At 38.0% G+C, this 18,379-nt stretch overlaps 6 protein-coding genes across 8 annotated transcripts; 1 reads left to right on the top strand and 5 right to left on the bottom strand.

The window, feature by feature from the left end:
- The first annotated feature begins 41 nt into the window (after positions 1-41).
- Positions 42-3,040, top strand: LOC103847032 (probably inactive leucine-rich repeat receptor-like protein kinase At5g06940). The gene is made up of 2 exons (XM_009124060.3): positions 42-2,321; positions 2,416-3,040. Exons 1-2 carry the CDS (start codon positions 83-85, stop codon positions 2,757-2,759), a joined length of 2,583 nt encoding a protein of 860 aa, XP_009122308.1. The 5' UTR covers positions 42-82; the 3' UTR covers positions 2,760-3,040.
- LOC103847033 lies at positions 2,798-6,117 on the bottom strand. Of its 3 annotated transcripts, none has more exons than XM_009124062.3 (8): positions 6,075-6,117; positions 4,456-5,478; positions 4,205-4,391; positions 3,931-4,131; positions 3,693-3,866; positions 3,455-3,619; positions 3,261-3,374; positions 2,798-3,179 (listed from the first exon to the last, which is right to left on the bottom strand). In XM_009124062.3, exons 2-8 carry the CDS (start codon positions 5,463-5,465, stop codon positions 2,889-2,891), a joined length of 2,142 nt encoding a protein of 713 aa, XP_009122310.1. In that variant the 5' UTR covers positions 5,466-5,478; positions 6,075-6,117; the 3' UTR covers positions 2,798-2,888. The 3 variants fall into 3 exon arrangements, with proteins under 3 accessions (XP_009122310.1, XP_009122311.1, XP_018511198.1); XM_009124063.3 differs by having other exon boundaries at positions 6,068-6,095; XM_018655682.2 differs by lacking the exon at positions 6,075-6,117 and having other exon boundaries at positions 4,456-6,025.
- A 1,252-nt stretch (positions 6,118-7,369) lies between these two features.
- Positions 7,370-8,632, bottom strand: LOC103847031 (polygalacturonase inhibitor 2). Its single transcript, XM_009124059.3, has 2 exons — positions 8,052-8,632; positions 7,370-7,959 (listed from the first exon to the last, which is right to left on the bottom strand). The coding sequence occupies exons 1-2, from the start codon at positions 8,596-8,598 to the stop codon at positions 7,508-7,510; spliced, it is 999 nt and encodes a 332-aa protein (XP_009122307.1). The 5' UTR covers positions 8,599-8,632; the 3' UTR covers positions 7,370-7,507.
- Positions 8,633-8,765: 133 nt separating this feature from the next.
- LOC103847028 (polygalacturonase inhibitor 1) lies at positions 8,766-10,878 on the bottom strand. Its single transcript, XM_009124057.3, has 2 exons — positions 9,489-10,878; positions 8,766-9,338 (listed from the first exon to the last, which is right to left on the bottom strand). Exons 1-2 carry the CDS (start codon positions 10,042-10,044, stop codon positions 8,884-8,886), a joined length of 1,011 nt encoding a protein of 336 aa, XP_009122305.2. The 5' UTR covers positions 10,045-10,878; the 3' UTR covers positions 8,766-8,883.
- Positions 10,879-11,174: 296 nt separating this feature from the next.
- Positions 11,175-13,104, bottom strand: LOC103847030 (polygalacturonase inhibitor 1). Its single transcript, XM_009124058.3, has 2 exons — positions 11,868-13,104; positions 11,175-11,770 (listed from the first exon to the last, which is right to left on the bottom strand). Exons 1-2 carry the CDS (start codon positions 12,418-12,420, stop codon positions 11,319-11,321), a joined length of 1,005 nt encoding a protein of 334 aa, XP_009122306.2. The 5' UTR covers positions 12,421-13,104; the 3' UTR covers positions 11,175-11,318.
- Positions 13,105-13,352: 248 nt separating this feature from the next.
- LOC103847027 (polygalacturonase inhibitor 1) lies at positions 13,353-14,830 on the bottom strand. The gene is made up of 2 exons (XM_009124056.3): positions 14,108-14,830; positions 13,353-14,007 (listed from the first exon to the last, which is right to left on the bottom strand). Exons 1-2 carry the CDS (start codon positions 14,718-14,720, stop codon positions 13,556-13,558), a joined length of 1,065 nt encoding a protein of 354 aa, XP_009122304.3. The 5' UTR covers positions 14,721-14,830; the 3' UTR covers positions 13,353-13,555.
- Positions 14,831-18,379: the final 3,549 nt, after the last annotated feature.

The following is an 18,379-nucleotide window of genomic DNA, read 5'->3' as shown; positions in this document are numbered from 1 at the left end:
TCAATAATGCTTTTAATTCTCACTCTCACTCCCTCACTCACACTCCAATCACTCTCTCAGCAGATCTTCTTCATTCTCTATAATGGCCACCACCAGATTCAACCACCAGTTCTCAATCTCATTGGCTCTCTCCTGCTTCTTCCTCACAACCTTCTCTTTCACGGAAGACGTCGAACTCACTTCCCTCCTCAGATTCAAATCCTCCATCGACGATCCAAAGAACTCTCTCTCAGCCTGGTCCAACACCTCTTCTTCACACCACTGTAACTGGACCGGCATCACTTGCACCAGAGCTCCTTCTCTCTACGTCTCCTCCATCAACCTCCAAAGCCTAAACCTCTCCGGCGAAATCTCCGACTCCGTCTGTAACCTCCCTTACCTCACTCACCTCGACCTCTCCCGAAACTACTTCAACCAGCCCATCCCGCTTCACCTCTCCGCGTGTCTCACCTTAGAGACTCTCAACCTCAGCACCAATCTCATCTGGGGAACGATCCCTGATCAGATATCTGAGTTCACCGCGTTGAAAGTTCTTGACTTGAGCAGTAACCACGTGGAGGGTAAGCTTCCAGAAGGGTTAGGGTCGCTACTCAATCTCCAAGTTCTTAACTTGGGGAGTAATCTGTTAACCGGTCTCGTCCCTAATGTAATAGGGAAGCTAAGCGAGCTTCTTGTTCTTGATTTGTCTGAGAACAGTTATTTAGTCAGCGAGATCCCTTCTTCTATTGGGAAGCTAGACAAGCTTGAGCACCTTCTCCTCCACAGGTCAGGCTTCCAGGGAAGGATCCCAACTTCGTTTGCCGGTTTGACGAGCTTAAAAGTATTGGACTTGTGTCTCAACAACCTCACCGGTTCTTTAGGCACTTCTTCTCTTAAGAGCTTGGTCTCTCTTGATGTATCTCAGAACAAGCTAACCGGCTCTTTCCCTGGCGGCGTTTGCAGCGGGAAGAGCCTTGTTAGCCTCTCTCTCCATTCTAATGCCTTTGAAGGTTCTTTGCCTAGCTCTATTGGTGAGTGTCTTAGTCTTGAGAGGTTTCAAGTGCAGGAGAACGGATTCTCTGGTGAGTTTCCGGTTAAGTTGTGGTCATCACCGAGGATTAAGATTATTAGAGCGGGTGATAATAGATTCACAGGTCAAGTTCCTGAGTCTATCTCTATGGCTTCATCGCTAGAGCAAGTTGAGATAGATAACAACTTGTTTTCTGGTGAGATCCCACACGGTCTTGGCCTTATCAAGAACTTGTATAAGTTCTCCGCTTCTGAAAACAAGTTTGATGGAGAGTTACCACCAAACTTCTGCGACTCGCCTGTCCTCAGCATTGTTAACATCTCTCACAACACTCTCTCAGGGAAGATCCCTGAGATCAAGAACTGCAAGAAGCTTGTCTCTTTGTCTCTCGCAGGGAATGGTTTTACCGGAGAGATACCAAAATCGCTAGCTGAGTTACACGTTCTGACATACCTTGATCTGTCTGCTAATAAGCTTACTGGTTTGATCCCTCGAGAGCTGCAGAGCCTGAAGCTCGCTCTCTTCAACGTGTCCTACAATAAGTTATCAGGCGAGGTGCCTCCCTCTCTTGTCTCCGGCTTGCCCGCTTCCTTCCTGCAAGGCAATCCGGGGCTTTGCGGCCCCGGTTTGCCTCGCTCCTCTTGCTCCTCGGGCCGGTCTAGCTTCCGTATAGCTTTGTTGTTGCTTCTGATATGTTTAGCACTTGCTCTCGCAGCTTCCCTCTTCATCTCGTATCGATACTATAAAAAGAAAGCTCAGTGTAAGAGTCCTTGGAGGTCGGAGTTTTATTACCCTCTGAGGTTAACCGAGCAGGAGCTGATGAAAGCGGTGAATGAAAGCTCCCCTTCCGACCTATACGTCCTCAGTTTATCTACTGGGGAGTCAATAGCTGTGAGGAAGCTAGTGAACTCCAGGAATCTAACATCAAAAGCCCTCAAAGCTGAAGTGAGAACCATAGCCAAGATACGGCACAAGAACGTTATTCGAGTTCTTGGCTTTTGTTTCACAGACGAGCTGATCTTCTTGATATACGAGCACACGCAAAACGGTAGCTTGTACGATACGCTATCGAACCCTGGCGGTGGTGGTGATCAGCTGCAGTGGGGGGTTAGATTGAAGATAGCGTTAGGTGTTGCTCAAGCGTTGGCTTACATTAGCAAAGACTATGTTCCACACTTACTCCACAGGAATCTTAAGTCGAGAAACATTCTCTTGGATAAAGATTTTGAACCCAAGATTAGTGATTTTGCTCTTGACCATATCGTTGGAGAAGCTGCGTTTCAGACCTACTACTCCTGCTATACTGCACCAGGTGCAGTGTCAACTGTCAAGTGATCATACTGATTGTGTGTGTGTCTGTAGAGTACTAATGATTGTGTGTGTTTTTTTTTCATGATTGTATTCAGAAAACAATTACAGCAAGAAAGCAACAGAAGAAATGGATGTTTACAGTTTTGGAGTTGTGCTATTAGAACTTGTAACGGGGCAAAGAGCAGAAGAAGGAGAGTCTCTTGACATAGTGAAGCAGGTGAGGAGGAAGATAAACCTGACGAATGGAGCTGCTCAGGTTCTTGACCAAAAGATAATGTCCAGCTCTTGCCAATCAGACATGCTGAAGACCTTAGACATTGCTCTCGATTGCATCGCCGTCGCTGCAGAGAAACGACCTTCACTGCTTCAAGTTATTAAAGCGCTTGAGGGTATAATAATAAGCTCAGCTTCAACTGAGTTGCTTCCAGTTTCCGCATAAACAATAAAGCCAAGAGAGAGAGACCATTTTATTCACTCTAGTTTTTTTTTTTACTATAAAGAATGAAGATTGTATGTTTTGTTTGTGGAGTGTGTGTGTGAATGTACATCTTATGATGAGCTTTTGGTTTTAGATTTCTCCAAGGAGTCTGTATCTTTCATTAGTGGGAGAGAAACTAAGGTTGTCTTTTTCTTCAACTCCTTTGATGATTTTGTAGTATGGAGGAGATCTTGATATTTCTACCTCTTCATTGTTGTATGCTATGTTTTGTATCATGGAAACCTTAAGGTTGTCACTGAACTCCGCAACCATATCTGTCAACTGTGCACTAGAAGGAAGACAGTACTGAACCGGATCGACTTGTCGAGGAAAGTTTCTAGTTGCCTCTCCTCCTGATGAGGTTCTACTCTCAGTTATGCTCTGGAAACACAGAAACAAAACAACATAGTTTTAGCGAGAGTTCTTATCTAATCATTAAAGGACTGAAAGAAGTAGATTAACCTGCATGTTGAGCTCCTCAAGAACACTTCCTGGGACAGGGTATGGACAGAACTCATCTGGGGTGAAGTTGCATAAGATTCTTTTTATTAAACTCAGACCAATTGATGGACAGACCTGTAAACACACACAAACAAATATGAAACCAAGAGACTATTTATAATCACAGCTTCACAGTGTTAATAAGCATACATTACCTCATCTCTGGTGGAACTGTCTACAAGCATTTCTTTTGGAAGCATAAGGAGATCGCTCAGTTCATTGAGCAAGTGGAAAGGCTTAAATGTCTCATCTACTCTTGCCGCAGAATGATCATCATCGATCTCAAAGATGTCTGTAAGCAATCTTGACCAGAAGCCAACCTATATAAACTTTATGTTAGCTAGCATACATAGCTCATGGCGCTTGTAATGTACAACTTCATTATGTGAATACCGTGTTTTTTAGTTTAACGCCAGATTCAAAGCTCAAAACGCCTGCTGGAATTGGGAGAACTCTTGGGTCACAAATGGGATCAGAGTCAGGATCAGTTGGTATCTGATGAGCAGACTCACGGAGAATGGCATTGAACATAGCCACATCAAGTCTTGCAATGCATTGCTCCATAACCTTTAGTTAGACAGAACATGTCAGTTCCATTCCACTAGAAGAAGATAAGAAAAAAGTAATGTACCATTCTTGTCAACACATGCAAACAACCACATGCTTCTTGAACAGGACACAGCCGTTGAAGAGCCTCCTCAAAAGCTTTTCTCCATAGGTTTACAGAAAAGCTCTCTTGTAAACGGTCACATGTTGCTGGCTCTGAAAAATTCCCCATCATCTCAGCCTTTGTTGAGCCTACTCCTTGAGGTTTCATATGAACCATCATCACCTAAAACAAGGAATGGGAATCTAAAGCTATTTAATATCTGCATCTTGCTTTCAAGACAAGAAAGGTTTTTTACCTGTGACCATATGGATCCAACAGTTTTTGTGAATAAAAATGATTCAACTCTTCTTAGTGCAGTTAACAAAGTTCTAACATCTGTCCAATCTTCTTCAAGCCGGTTAGATCCATTTAGATTTGGGCTACCAAACTCATATGAAATAATCTCTCTCAACATGATAGTGTTGGACAACCAGAAAGTTAACCTGAGCAAAGCAACATGATAAGTAAACATATATATAAAGAAGAATTAACATGTAATTTGATTACCTAGATACATCGCTTCCACATGACTTCAACACCAAGTAAAGACCAGAAGCAATGTTTTTGGCTACTGAGATCAACTTGTTTTCATTCTGATTCTTTCTAGCAAGTGCGTAGAGTCTAGAAAGGTCACGTGCAGGTCTGTGCAGCTCGTGTTCTGAGCTCCCATGCTCTGGAAACACAGAGTAGAGAGACATCTCAAGAGTAGCCACCTCTCTCAGCTCTTCTTCAAGTTGCTCTATTCGAGACTCCAACGTCCCAATCTTTTGAGTCAAGACTTCATTCCCTTTGTCTTCCTTGTCCACAGGTGCTTCATTGTCATTGTCACTTTCAGTGTTATTATTCAACGCATCTTCAAACTTGTCATCTTCTTTTGCATCCTCAAAAGAAGTGTCATCAACCGCTTCAGGAGAGTAAGTCTTCTTACTCTCAGAGCTGCTTCTATAAGAAGTGAGATCAGACAAATCTTTTGCCTGACTCTTACTGGATCTAACGGTCTTTCTAGCAGTGCCGTGGAAGGTGTTGGATCGAGATCTAACCGAACCGGCATTGGTACGTCCCTTTGATGCTAAGGGTATTATATCCTGAGAGCTTCTGCTTTTAGGAACCCTAGAAGGCTTTTCTGACTTCTTCTTATCTTCAAGGGAAAACACATCACCTCCTTGAGAAGAAGAGACAGAACCATCATTGTTTGTTTCGGTTCCTGATTCGTCACCGTAGTCCATCATCAGAGTCTCGTCATTCCTTGGCTTCTCGTTGGCATCGTCCATGTAATGAAGATTGACATTGTCATAGACTTCAGAAGACTCGGATCCAGTTGTTGAATCATTTAGAGTGAGTGTAGAAGGATCAGAAGCAGTTGCATCTAGAACTCTTGAAACAAGCTGAGCAGCATTGAGAGGTTTGACTCCATTGGCTTTGCTAGTGGGCTGCTGTTTCTGATCTTTCTTTGCTAAACTAGAACTGGTTCTTGGCTTTGAGGTAATTGAAGTTCTTGGCCTCTCGAATCTTTTCATCTCCTTCTTCTACCTGAAAATAAAACAAGAAATAATAATAATCATAACATTATTGGCAGCAGAAATCAAGAAAATGAATTGTCTTAGACATTGTAGCCATTCATTTAAAAAAGGAATAATAATGATAACAGATTTGATGAAATCTTGAGAAGCAAGGCAAGAGAACATGACCACCGACTCAAATGTCGACATTATTGTAGCCTGGTAATAACTCGTGACAGCAACACATGTTTCCACATTGACAAACAAACATTTCATTTCGTTCATTCATGAGCATCACACAATTTTCATGATTATCTAATTATATACTGTAAGAAACAATACAAAGTTAAAATAATAATCAACTTGTGCAGACAGTAACACGACACAAGTAAGCATTATGAAGTAACGTATGAGCACGTCCTTATCTTATCAATTATTTAATTAAAGAATAATACCAAGTCTCTTCATCTCTCCTTTTAGACATTACAACGTCGGAAACAAAAAAAAAATCGACGATGATCGGATTGAAATGTGAAAATGATGAGATGGATAAAGCAAAGAATGATGATGTCAAATGAGATCTGAAATTCTCTGAAAAATGCATTGAAATGTGTACATACAACAAACCTGAGACGAGAGTTCCAAGTTGAAGTTGATCTGAAGAATCAGGATGATCCAGAGAAAAAAAAAAGAAGAGAAGAGGAAACTGGGGAGGAGGAGATGTAATTGTTTTTGTGGGAGTTTCTGCAGAGAATATAACAGTTTGTTGTGAGTTTGACTCTCGGGTTTATAAGAGGATTAACGTGTTGACAATTCTCTCTCTCTCTCGTTTTGGATCGGTCGGTGATTTGTTTAATCAATCGGATATAGAGGATCGGTTACACCTAGAGACAGATGCTACGTCGTGATCTTCCCACTTCCGTATTTTTTGTAACATTCAAATTTAATATTTCATGGATCCCAAAAAGGCTGAAAAAAAGCTAATGAAACAAATAAATATGAACGAATAATGGTCCTTTTTTTGTAACACGAATAATGGTCCATTAAGTAAAATACTATATAGATAGAAACAAATATGTGAAAATTGAGTGGTAAGTCAAAGTAAAATCTACAAAAGAAGCATTTTATTTTATTACTGAAGGCGAAAATCTAAGCAACATATTCCTTCCAAATGTGGCAAAAGCAAATCATGTGTTGGACATTTAGAATCACATGGATGTGTCTATATATCTACAAAGAATATAACGCAGTTGCTTAGACAAGTGAGTTATGCCCGTGGGACCTTAATAATGTGTGATATCCTATGATTACAAAGTTGGAAGAAGAGAACATGAGCTACAATCTCAACTCCAGAGATCATCAAATACTGAGCCGAATTAGTGACATCTCTTCTGGTGATTATGAGATCTAGGAACGGATCGACTGTCTTCAGTAAGGCTTTCTCAGGCATTGATTCAAAATCTTTCTTGTTGAACAAGAATGTGATGTCTCATAACTACATAAAGAGCAGCGGAGAAGTAGATGAAAATGAAACCAGACTCGGTGTGGCTAGAATCATTACAGTAAGTTCTTGCGCTGATCTGCAACCATCTTATTGAGAACAGAGTGCAACGATCCTACTGTTAAACTAGATAGACTTCCAACCTAAAACCAATTGGTGATAAGTGGAGTGACTCATCTGTCTAATATATTACCTACTAAATAGTTTAGCTCAATAAGTTCTTATGAACAGTTAATGGCTCAAGATTCATTATCACTCGATTTATTTAACTTTATAAAATAAAAAATTTCACTAGTTAATGGCTCAAGATGCATTATCACTCAGATTTATTTAACTCTATAAAATAAAACTTTTCACTAGTTAATGGTTTTGCTCTGTTTATGTGGTGCCCTACTCGAGCGTTGCTAGCCGATCGATCAAATACATCTTGAAAATGTGCTATGAATTCACCAAATGCACATCTGCTTCATGTTTTTATTAATCATTCCAAACGAAAGATACATATCCTTAGACTTTATTTATTATGATGGTAATAAAGAAGGTTTGGTTGCTTGAAACATCACTTGCATCTCTGAAGAGGTGCACCACACAAACACTTGTTGTGAAGATAGGCATAAGCACCATCTCTCTGAAGTTGCCCTCCTTTCGGGATGGGTCCACACAATCTATTATAGCTAACATTGAAACTCTGGAGACTAAGTTCTGTCCATTGAACCGGGATACTCCCTGTGATCCCGTTGTGATTCAAGTCCAAGAGGTTAACTGTCTTAGCAACCTTAACCTTGGAGATATCGAACTGGAACATGTTTCTTGATAAATCAATAGTCCATGTCTTTTTATTGGTTCCAAACAACATCGAAGCGTCACCTTTTAGCTTGTTATGGGAAAGATCGATCCGGTAAAAGTCTAGCTTGCCTAGTGACTTTGGTATTGAACCATTGAGCTGGTTGTGTGATAGGAAAAGGTCAGGGGCTTTTCCTGGAAACGACCTAAATAACTCTGGTATTGGACCTAATGAACGTTATAAGAGCTGATGTTAGGAAGAGTACATTTGAAGTTAATTAATAAGATTAATTGATTAATTATAGAAATATTTTTTTCACCTGTGAGCTTGTTTCTGCTGAGTTCAAGATACTCAAGTTTAGGTAACAAAGCAAGAGAAGTAGGTATGGAACCAGAGAGGTCATTGTAAGAAAGGTCTATGTACTGGAGATTCTTGAGCTGGCTAAAGAAATCAGGAATAGGGCCGGTGAGGTTGGTCCAGCTGAGCCTGAGAAAACGGAGGTACTTGAGCTTGGCAATGGTGGGCTGGATTGGGCCGGTGAGGTTAGAGAGCTTGCGGAAGATTAGTGTTTGCAGATAAGGTAAGTCGCCTACTTCAGGAGGAATCTGAGCGGATATCTGGTCGTAACTAATGTGTAGGGAGGTGACACGGTGGTTGACGGTGGCGTCGCCGCACTCAACGTTGAACCAGGTGCAGCAGTCTTCTTTGGGGTCCCAGGAGATGATGTTGTTGTAAGGGTTGCTAAGTGACTTCTTGATCTTGAGGAGAGTGTTTTTGTCATCTTTGTGACAGAGATCTTTAGATAAAGAGGTCGTGAGGAGGAGCGTGAAGAACAAGAAGAGGAGCAGTGTCGTTGCCTTACTCATAATGGTAGTGTGCTTGAGTGTGAGTTGTAGTGGAAACTTGTAATGATATATATAGGCTAACGGCCTAACGTAATCAATTGGAAACTTATTAGTGGTAGGGTTTTACTAGTTATGTTTGCTGACTAGACCACGTGTTAAACAAGCTATGGACGGTGCGTGTGAACTCATGGTTCAAAAAATGTTCTAAGAACTCATAAAAATACAAGTTGTGACACATGTTTTATTTAATCAATCTTGATGATATTACTTTTTTTTTTTGGGAAAACTAGAGATAAGCTTGGTTTATTACTTGCAACTACTATCAAGAGGTGCACCACATAAACACTTGTTATGAAAATATGTATAAGAATCAAATCTCTGAAGACTTCCTCCAGTGGGGATGGGTCCACACAGTCTGTTATAGCTAACGTTTAAGATTTGGAGAGAATATTCAGTCCACTGAACCGGAATACTCCCTGTGATCCCATTGTGGTTCAAGTCCAGTACACCAAGTGACTCATGGAGCACAACTCTGGACAGATCAAACTGGAATATGTTTCTTGATAAGTCAATGGAAAACGTCGTTTTGTTGGCACCAAACAACATCGAAGCATCGCCTGTGAACTTGTTCCTTGAGAAATCTATCCGGTTAAAATCAAGGTTGCCTAGTGATTTGGGTATCGAACCGGAGAGCTGGTTGTGTGATAAGATAAGGTAAGCAAGTTCTGCTGGAAACGATCCAAATGACTCTGGTATTGTACCTAAGCATGAAAGTTATATTAGAAGAAAAAAAAGTACAGTTAATAATCATATTTTAAAAAGTTCAAAACAAATCATATTTTAATCAATGAATAAATATAATCAAAGTTACACCAAAGAAATAATAGAATCAAAGAGAGTACTTATTGTACCTGTAAGCTTATTCCTACTAAGATCAACGTAAGAAAGTTTAGGTAACAAAGCGAGAGAGCTAGGTATGGAACCAGAGAGCTGATTGAAGGAAAGGCTTAAGTATTCAAGATTCATGAGCTGACTCAGAAACTCAGGAACCGGGCCGGTGAGGTTCAACCAGCTAAGCCTGAGAGAACGGAGATACTTAAGCTTGGTGATGGTGGATGGGATCTGACCGGTGATGTTAGTGATCCTGTGGAACATAAGACTCTGAAGATACGGTAAGTCACCGACTTCAGGCGGGATCTGACCGGATATCTGACCGGCGAATATGGTTAGGGAGATGACGCGGTGGTTAACTGTGGCGTCGCCGCATTCGAGGCAGTACCAGGAGCAGCAGTCGGTTTCGGGGTGCCACGAGGCGAGGTGGTAAGGGTTGTTTAGGGACTTCTTGATTTTAAGGAGGGTGTTTTTGTCGTTTTGGTTACATAGATCTTTCGATGTCGCGATGGTGATGAGGTACGTGATGAAAAACAAGAGCGAGAAAAGCAGTGTCGTGTTTGTCTTATGATCCATGTTGTATGGTGTGTGGTTTTGAATATTTTTTTTGTTGAAAGTGTGACGATGATATAAACACTATCGAGATTAGATATTTGATTTGATAGAAACCTTAATAGTCAGTCAATACGTGTGATTAAGATGTCGGTGTTGAATATGGTTGGCTGGTGCCAACATGCTGGCAGTCAACATGTGCCACTTGAGTACTACTACTCTCTCGACCACGGCTTCTATTTTGATATTTTTTTTTCTAATATTTTTTAAAAAAAATATTCATATGTATATAAATGTTTGGGTTTATAATCTTACACGAAGCACTTTTAAGCTTCAACATATGAAATTTGCTTTTGGTACAATTTTAAAACAGTATCCACAAATAGTTTTATTTGCGAAATGAGAAAATTTATATAATTTAAAACAGGATTTGAAAAATAAGATACACCAAAAAGAAAATAGCATCTAAACGTATTTCATGAAACTAAAACATGACTAGAAAAGCATCTGACATGAAATAACATCTGGCGTGAGAGAAACAGTCGGAAGCATGGAGCTGATCCTTCTCCACATATCAAACTAGAAAAGCATCTATAGGACTATCAGAAACAGAACATATGCAGATGTGATAGCAATATGGTTTGGCTCAAGAATAAGCACCTAAATCATTCTTTACATTCTTTTCTTCTTTATTCTTTCTCTATTTAGAAATTAAAAACACCTTTCGGACACAGAAGCACTAGATGTTAAATAAGGTTTTTAGCTTTTTTTAGTTAAAAGTTAAGATACGATTTTTTATATTCCCCGAAGACTTCACTTTAAGAACCCTCCATTAATCATGCTCTTAGAGCATAAATATCGCAGATCCTTAAGTGGATTTATTAAAAAAAGTCATGCTGAGGACCCCACAAAACAGCTAAAATCGGTCACAAAAGTCGCCAAAGAAGGATCGACTGACTATCTGTTGTTTCTTGTACTGTTTGTAGGTCTCACTGACACGTGGCAACCCACGATTGGTTCCTTTTTTATATTTTTTAATCAGAGAAAACAAAAAAAAAATTAAGAAACCCAAAAAACAGTTTAGCGATAATCATGGCCTTATAAGTGAAAATAGAGGATAAGTATTCGTCCTTATTCTTCCTCTATTTGTGGTAACCCTACCACCTTTATTTTCACTTTAAAAATGTTCTAAGAACTCATCAAAATACAAGTTGTGATACATGTTTTATTTTATCAGTCTGAAATCTCTGGATGATATTACTTTTTTTTTTGGGAAAACTAGAGATAAGCTTGGTTTATTACTTGCAACTATCAAGAGGTGCACCACACAAACACTTGTTGTGAAAATATATATAAGAATCAAATCTCTGAAGACTGCCTCCAGTGGGGATGGGTCCACACAGTCTGTTATAGCTGACGTTTAAGATTTGGAGAGAATATTCAGTCCATTGAACGGGAATACTCCCTGTGATCCCATTGTGGTTCAAATCCAGTACACCAAGTGACTCAGGGAGCACAACTCTGGACAGATCAAACTGGAACATGTTTCTTGATAAGTCAATGGAAAACGTCGTTTTGTTGGCTCCGAACAACATCGAAGCATCGCCTGTGAGCTTGTTCCTTGAGAAATCTATCCGGTTAAAATCAAGGTTGCCTAGTGATTTGGGTATAGAACCGGAGAGCTGGTTGTGTGATAAGATAAGGTAAGGAACTTCTCCTGGAAACGATCCAAATGACTCTGGTATTGTACCTAAGTGAAAGTTAAAACATTGTGAATAGAAAAATAACAATTTAATAAACAGTTTGTTTTTCATAATCGTTTTTTTATACATAAAAGAGTTATTCACCTGTAAGCTTATTCCTACTAAGATCAATGTACGTAAGTTTAGGTAACAGGGAGAGAGAGCTAGGTACTGAACCAGAAAGCTCATTGAACGAAAGGTTTAAGTAGTCAAGATTCACGAGCTGACTAAGAAAATCAGGAACCGGGCCGGTGAGGTTCGTCCAGCTAAGCCATAGAAACGTGAGATACTTGAGCTTGGTGATGCTGTGTGGGATCTGACCGGTGAGGTTAGTGAGTTTGCGGAAGACAAGCTTCTGAAGATACGGTAAGTCACCGACTTCAGGCGGGAGCTGACCGGATATCTGACCGGCGAATATGGTTAGGGAGATGACGCGGTGGTTAACGGTAGCGTCGCCGCATTCGAGGCAGTACCAGGAGCAGCAGTCGGTTTCGGGGTGCCACGAGGCGAGGTGGTAAGGGTTGTTTAGGGACTTCTTGATCTTGAGGAGGGTGTTTTTGTCGTTTTCGTTACATAGATCTTTTGATAACGCGTTGCTGAGGTGTGTAATGAAAAACAAGAGCGAGAAAAGCAGTGTCGTATTTGTCTTATGATCCATGTTGTATGGTGTTTGGTTTTGAATATTTTTGTTGAAAGTGTGACGATGATATATACACTATCGAGATTAGATATTTGATTTGATAGAAAAACCTTAATAGTCAATACGTGTGATAAGATGTCGGTGGAGAATATGGTTGGCTGGTGTCAAAATGCTGGGAGTCAGCATGTGCCACTTGAGTACTACTACTTTCTCAACCAAGGCTTCTATTTTGATTTTTTCAGAAAAAAAATTATATAATTCAAAACAGGATTTGAAAAATGAGATGCACCAAAAAGAAAATAGCATCTAAACTATTTCATGACACTAAAATATGACTAGAAAAGCATCTGACATGAATATAACATTTGGCGTGAGAGAAACAGTCAGAAGCATGGAGCTCCTTCTCCACCTATCAAACTAGAAAAGCATCTATAGGACTATCAGAAACAGAAGGAAACAGAACATATGCAGATGGGATAGCAATATGGTTTGGCTCAAGAATAGGCACCTAAATCATTAATTCTTTACATTCTTTTCTTCTTCATTCTTTCTCTATTTAGAAGTTAAAAACACCTTTCGGAAACAGAAGCACGTTACCCAGTATTTTTGTTTGAATATTGTTTTACATTCATTAAAAAAATATATACTAAAATATACTACTGTCTTTTTAGTACTAAATAATAATAAGATAATTACCAATTAACGGGTATAGTCTAGGGGTCGACACAACCACATCTAGAACTTTTAATCAAGCTTAGTCTAGTGGTTTATAGTAATATAATATTATTGACACGTCAGCATTCGGATTCAGATATATACACTTGGTCAAATCATGCATACTACATGGTTATGATTTGATGTTTTATGCCTTTGTCGAACGGAAACGGAATACGTACCAACAAGTTTGGCCGTAAAAGTGGATAATGGATATTTACAACAACCTCTAATTAACAAGAACCTTTGCGATTGATCTTCATTTAAATGTGTCTAACATGCTGATTGTGATTCAAACTGGAAGATTGTATTACAAATATATTGAAGCAAGTTTGGTTGATTTTTTAATCAGTCAATCCATATAAAACATACAGTTGTCTATAGACTTATCGGATTATTTGGTAAAGTAGAATAGTAATACGCTTGGCTGCTTGAATCTTTACTTGCAACTATCAAGTGGTGCACCACATAAACACTTATTGTGAAAATATGCATAAGAATCAAACATCTGCAGTTTCCCTCCAGTGGGGATGCGTCCACACAATCTGTTGTAGCTAACATTGAAGATTTGGAAAGGAGTTTCAGTCCACTGAACCGGGATACTCCCTGTGATCCCATTGTGATTCAAGTCTAAGATACCAAATGTCTTAGGGATCTCAACACGGGAGAGATCGAACTGGAACATGTTTCTTGATAAATCAATAGAAAATGTCGTTTTATTGGCTCCAAACAACATCGAAGCATCGCCTATGAACCTGTTCCTTGAGAAATCGATCCGGTTAAAATCCAGGTTGCCTAGTGATTTAGGTATAGAACCGGAGAGCTGGTTATGTGATAGGAAAAGGTCAGGGACTTCTCCTGAAAACGATCCAAATGACTCTGGTATTGTACCTAAGTGAAAATTAAAAGGTTGTGGTTAGATAAATAGCAGTTTAATAATAATCAATTTTTTTAATAATCAGTTTTTAATAGAGATAAAATATTTATTCACCTGTAAGCTTATTCCGACTAAGATCAACGTACGAAAGTTTAGGTAACAAGGAGAGAGAGCTAGGTATGGAACCAGAAAAATAATTGAAGGAAAGGTTTAAGTAGGCAAGATCCATGAGCTGACTCAAAAACTCAGGAACCGGGCCGGTAAGGTTCGTCCAGCTAAGCCTGAGAAAACGGAGATACTTGAGCTTGGTGATGGTGTGTGGTATCTGACCGGTGAGGTTAGTGATTTTGCGGAAGACAAGCTTCTGAAGATACGGTAAGTCACCGACTTCAGGAGGGATCTGACCGGAGATCTGAGCGGAGAATATGGTTAGGGAGATGACGCGGCGGTTAACGGTGGCGTCGTCGCACTCGAGGCTGTTCCAGGCGCAGCAGTCGCTTTTAGGGTCCCAAGAGGCGAGGTGGTAAGGGTTATTTAGGGACTTCTTGATCTTGAGGAGGGTCTTTTTGTCGTTTTGGTTACATTGATCTTTTGATGACGCGTTCGTGAGGTGTGTGATGAAAAACAGGAGCGAGAAAAGCAGTGTCGTATGTGTTTTATTATCCATGTTGTATGGTTTTGATTTTGAGTTTTTGTTCTTGAAAGTGTGACAGTGATATATATACATAACACACTAGAGATTAGAGATTTGATTTGATAGGAACCTTAATTATAGTCAATACGTATGCTCAAGATGTCGGTGTTGAATTTGGTTGGCTAGTGCAAAACTAGTGGCTGTCCACATGTGCCACTTGAGTACTACTACTCTCCATCACGGCTTCTTTTTTTGAAAAAGGGTTTTTCCGTCTATTTATTTTATGGAAAATTGGGTGAGATAATACCAAAAAAAACCATAATTCACTATTTAACTAAAATTTCACCATCTATCTTCTTTTTTCTTCCTATCTCGCTCTACTTTTTCTCTACAAAACTAATTTCCTTTTTTTACTTAACTACTAGGTGCTTTACCTGCGATGCGAGCTTAAAAATTTTCCTAAATTTTTGAAAAGTTCTTTGAATACTATACTAGTTATATTGTGTTTTCCAAAAAGAATTCTTGCGATCAGTTTAGTATCATCTATGCATTGTATACTCTCGAATATATAAATATATATATTTCTGAACAATTAAATATTAAAATATTTTAGTGGTATAATTTAAACTTGAGTCTCTAGTCAAAAAACAAAACTTGTTTCCAATTTATGTAAAAAATATTATTTTTTTGAATGAGCAAAGATTTAAGGATGGTTATTGTTTTAAGAACATTAACTTGTTATTTCTGAATAATTAAATATTAAAATATTTTAGTGGTATAATTTAAACTTGGGTCTCTAGTCAAAAAACAAAACTTGTTTCCAATTTACGTAAATAATATTATTTTTTGTGAATCAGCAAAGATTTAAGGATGGTTATTGGCAAATAAATGTTTGAGAACTTTAATTTTTTTTTTGAGATTCTACTGCTATAATAGTTTAAGGGTTTTTGAAATATTACTAATTAATTGTTATCGATTCGAAGATTTTCAAATTTCATCAAAATTCTTTATTTATTTATGATAATAGTTTTTCATTCTATTTTAACAAAATTTAACGTTATTAAAATATAATTTACCTTTTTTATTCATAAATTACAACTTTCAAAATATTTTGGCAATTAAAATAACAGATGTAAGATTTAAAATCCGCTATGTAATTTGTTATTTGAATATCACAACAACAAATTACATAGCGGTAGAGTTTAGGTTTTTTTAGCTTTAAGTTTTGAGATTATTTTTTAGTGTTTAGGGTTGGTAGAGTTTTAGCGGAATTTATGGTTAGGTTTAGGTAGGGTTTTAGGGTTAGGTTTAGGCAGGGTTTAGGGTTAGCAGGGTTTAGGTTTAAAAAGGGTTTAGGGTAGGTAGGATTTAGGGTTAGATAGGGTTTAGGGTTAGTAGGGTTTAGGGTTAGGTAGGGTTTAGGGTTAGATAGGGTTTAGGGTTGGTAGGGTTTAGGGTTAGTAGGGTTTAGGTTTAGTAGGGTTTAGGGCTAGAAAGGGTTTAGGGTTAGAAAGGTTTTAGGGTAAGGTAGGGTTTAGGGTTAGTAGGGTTTAGGGTTATGTAGGGTTAGGGTTAGGTAGGGTTTAGAATTAGGTAGGGTTTAGGGTTAGCATGGTTAGGGTTAAAAAGGGTTTAGAGTTAGTAAGGTTTAGGGTTAGTAGGATTTAAGGCTAGAAAGGGTTTAGGGTTAGGTAGGATTTAGGTTAGGCAGGGTTTAGGGTTAGGTCAGGTTTAGGGTTAGAAGGGGTTTAGGGTTAGAAAGGGTTTATGGTTAGGTAGGGTTTAGGGTTAGTTAGGGTTTAGGGTTTGGTAGGGTTTAGGGTTAGATAGGGTTTAGGGTTAGAAAGGGTTTAGGGTTAGCATAGTTTAGGGTTAGAAAGGGTTTAGAGTTAGTAGGGTTAATAGGATTTAAGGCTAGAAAGGGTTTAGGGTTAGGTAGGATTTAAGGTTAGGCAAGGTTTAGGGGTAGGTCAGGTTTAGGGTTAGAAGAGGTTTAAAGTTAGGTAGGGTTTAGGGTTAGAAAGGGTTTAGAGTAGGTAGAGTTTAGGGTTAGGTTGGGTTTAGGGTTAGGTAGGGTTTAGAATTAGGTAGGGTTTAGGGTTCGGTAGGGTTTAGGGTTAGGTAAGGTTTAGGGTTTGAAAGGGTTTAGGGTTAGTAGGGTTTAAGGTTAGTAGGGTTTAGGGTTAGTAGGGTTTAGGGTTAGAAAAGGTTTAGGTTAAGTAGGGTTTAGGTTAGGTAGGGTTAGTAGGGTTTAGGGTTAGGTAGGGTTTAGGGTTAGTAGGGTTTAGGGTTAGGTAGGGTTTTGGGTAGGTGGGGTTTAGGGTTAGTAGGGTTTAGGTAGGGTTTATGGTAGGTGGGGTTTAGGGTTAGATAGGGTTTAGGGTTAGGTTTTAGGTAGGGTTTTAGGGTTAGGAAAGGTTTAGGGTTAAATAGGGTTTAGGGTTAGGTAGGATTTACGTTTAGGGTTAGGTAGGTTTACAATTAGATAGATTTAGGGTTTAGGTAGTATGAAGGGTTTAGGATTAGGTTTATGTAGGGTTTAGGGTTAGATAGGGTTAAGGTCTAGGTTTATGTAGGGCTTAGGGTTAGGTAGGATTTAGGATTTTAGGGAGTAGAAAAGGTTTAGCGTTTGGTTTAGGTTGGGTTTAAGGTTTGGTTTAGAATAATGCTTAGGATTATAGGATTTAGGGTTTGTTTGTTTTTTGTTTATGCATTTAGTGCTGAGTTTTTGGAATAAAATTTTATATTAATATTATTGATTTATATTTTTTCTTAAAGTGTTAAAAAATTTAAAGTAATTTTTAGTGTTCTTAAAATATGTATTTTTTTTTAGGTTTTTTGTGACAATAAGTTGAATATATCTTATACCACAAATCATAAATATTTTGAGTCTTATATATTTTGTTCTTCAAGTTATTGTTACTTTTATTTCCTTTTATACATTTCTCTTAATATTTATGTATGCATCCACAATATTTTTTTAAAAAGGATTTTTCATTAACTAATGTATTTATTGTAGTTTTAAATATATTATAGTTTTCCTACACTTGATTAAATTTTTTTGGTGTTGGTGGTATTTGAAGTGGTTGAGAACCTGAATGGATATTTACTTTCATAAAGTTTTTGGTGTATGTTTAAAAATAAAAATTTATAAAAGCTTTTAAATCATATGAATATAATATTCAACACACTAATGTTGACTGTTTATATACTTAAAATTCTAAAGTAGGTAATTACAAATTTGATGAACTCATAGATTCGTTGCTACTTTATAAATTATCACAGGATGAGGTACATATGGTAAATATTGCTTTGATGATAATATCATGTCCATATTGTAATGTGTGTTTTTTTGTTTTATCTACTATGTATTAAGAAATAATTAACACATTCAATAATAATAAAGAGTAAAAAGTCCTCTCAATTGTTCATAGTATAAGCCCAAAGTTAAACTCAAATCTAGCCAAAGAAATAAAACTCAGAGACACGTGTCGGTCTGTCAGAGAATGACTTTCCACGTGGATAGCTTAGGAGAAAGGCAAACATATTTTTATATATATAGATTCATTACTAAAATAAATCTTAAAATAACTCTTAAAATAACTCAATATTATATTTTTAATTATATAATTTAAAAAAATATTTGATTAATATTTAATTATATAATTTATATTTTTAACGTTTTACTAAAATATTTACTTAACTATTTCACAAATAAACCCTTATTTTATTTTATTTTCTAATAAATTATT

The sequence above is a fragment of the Brassica rapa genome, chromosome A10, assembly GCF_000309985.2.
Source record: "Brassica rapa cultivar Chiifu-401-42 chromosome A10, CAAS_Brap_v3.01, whole genome shotgun sequence".
Taxonomy (NCBI): domain Eukaryota; kingdom Viridiplantae; phylum Streptophyta; class Magnoliopsida; order Brassicales; family Brassicaceae; genus Brassica; species Brassica rapa.
This window is presented reverse-complemented; position numbering and strand designations above follow the sequence as displayed.

Coding starts and splice junctions, on each gene's coding strand:
- LOC103847032 (XM_009124060.3), top strand. CDS start 83: ATGGCCACCACCAGATTCAACCACCAGTTCTCAATCTCATTGGCTCTC. Junction 2,322..2,415: donor CTCCTGCTATACTGCACCAG/GTGCAGTGTCAA, acceptor GATTGTATTCAG/AAAACAATTACAGCAAGAAA.
- LOC103847033 (XM_009124062.3), bottom strand. CDS start 5,465: ATGAAAAGATTCGAGAGGCCAAGAACTTCAATTACCTCAAAGCCAAGA. Junction 4,132..4,204: donor TTGGATCCATATGGTCACAG/GTAAAAAACCTT, acceptor TCCTTGTTTTAG/GTGATGATGGTTCATATGAA. Junction 3,620..3,692: donor GCGTTAAACTAAAAAACACG/GTATTCACATAA, acceptor AAGTTTATATAG/GTTGGCTTCTGGTCAAGATT.
- LOC103847031 (XM_009124059.3), bottom strand. CDS start 8,598: ATGAGTAAGGCAACGACACTGCTCCTCTTCTTGTTCTTCACGCTCCTC. Junction 7,960..8,051: donor CAGCAGAAACAAGCTCACAG/GTGAAAAAAATA, acceptor AACGTTCATTAG/GTCCAATACCAGAGTTATTT.
- LOC103847028 (XM_009124057.3), bottom strand. CDS start 10,044: ATGGATCATAAGACAAACACGACACTGCTTTTCTCGCTCTTGTTTTTC. Junction 9,339..9,488: donor TAGTAGGAATAAGCTTACAG/GTACAATAAGTA, acceptor TTTCATGCTTAG/GTACAATACCAGAGTCATTT.
- LOC103847030 (XM_009124058.3), bottom strand. CDS start 12,420: ATGGATCATAAGACAAATACGACACTGCTTTTCTCGCTCTTGTTTTTC. Junction 11,771..11,867: donor TAGTAGGAATAAGCTTACAG/GTGAATAACTCT, acceptor ACTTTCACTTAG/GTACAATACCAGAGTCATTT.
- LOC103847027 (XM_009124056.3), bottom strand. CDS start 14,720: ATGTATATATATCACTGTCACACTTTCAAGAACAAAAACTCAAAATCA. Junction 14,008..14,107: donor TAGTCGGAATAAGCTTACAG/GTGAATAAATAT, acceptor ATTTTCACTTAG/GTACAATACCAGAGTCATTT.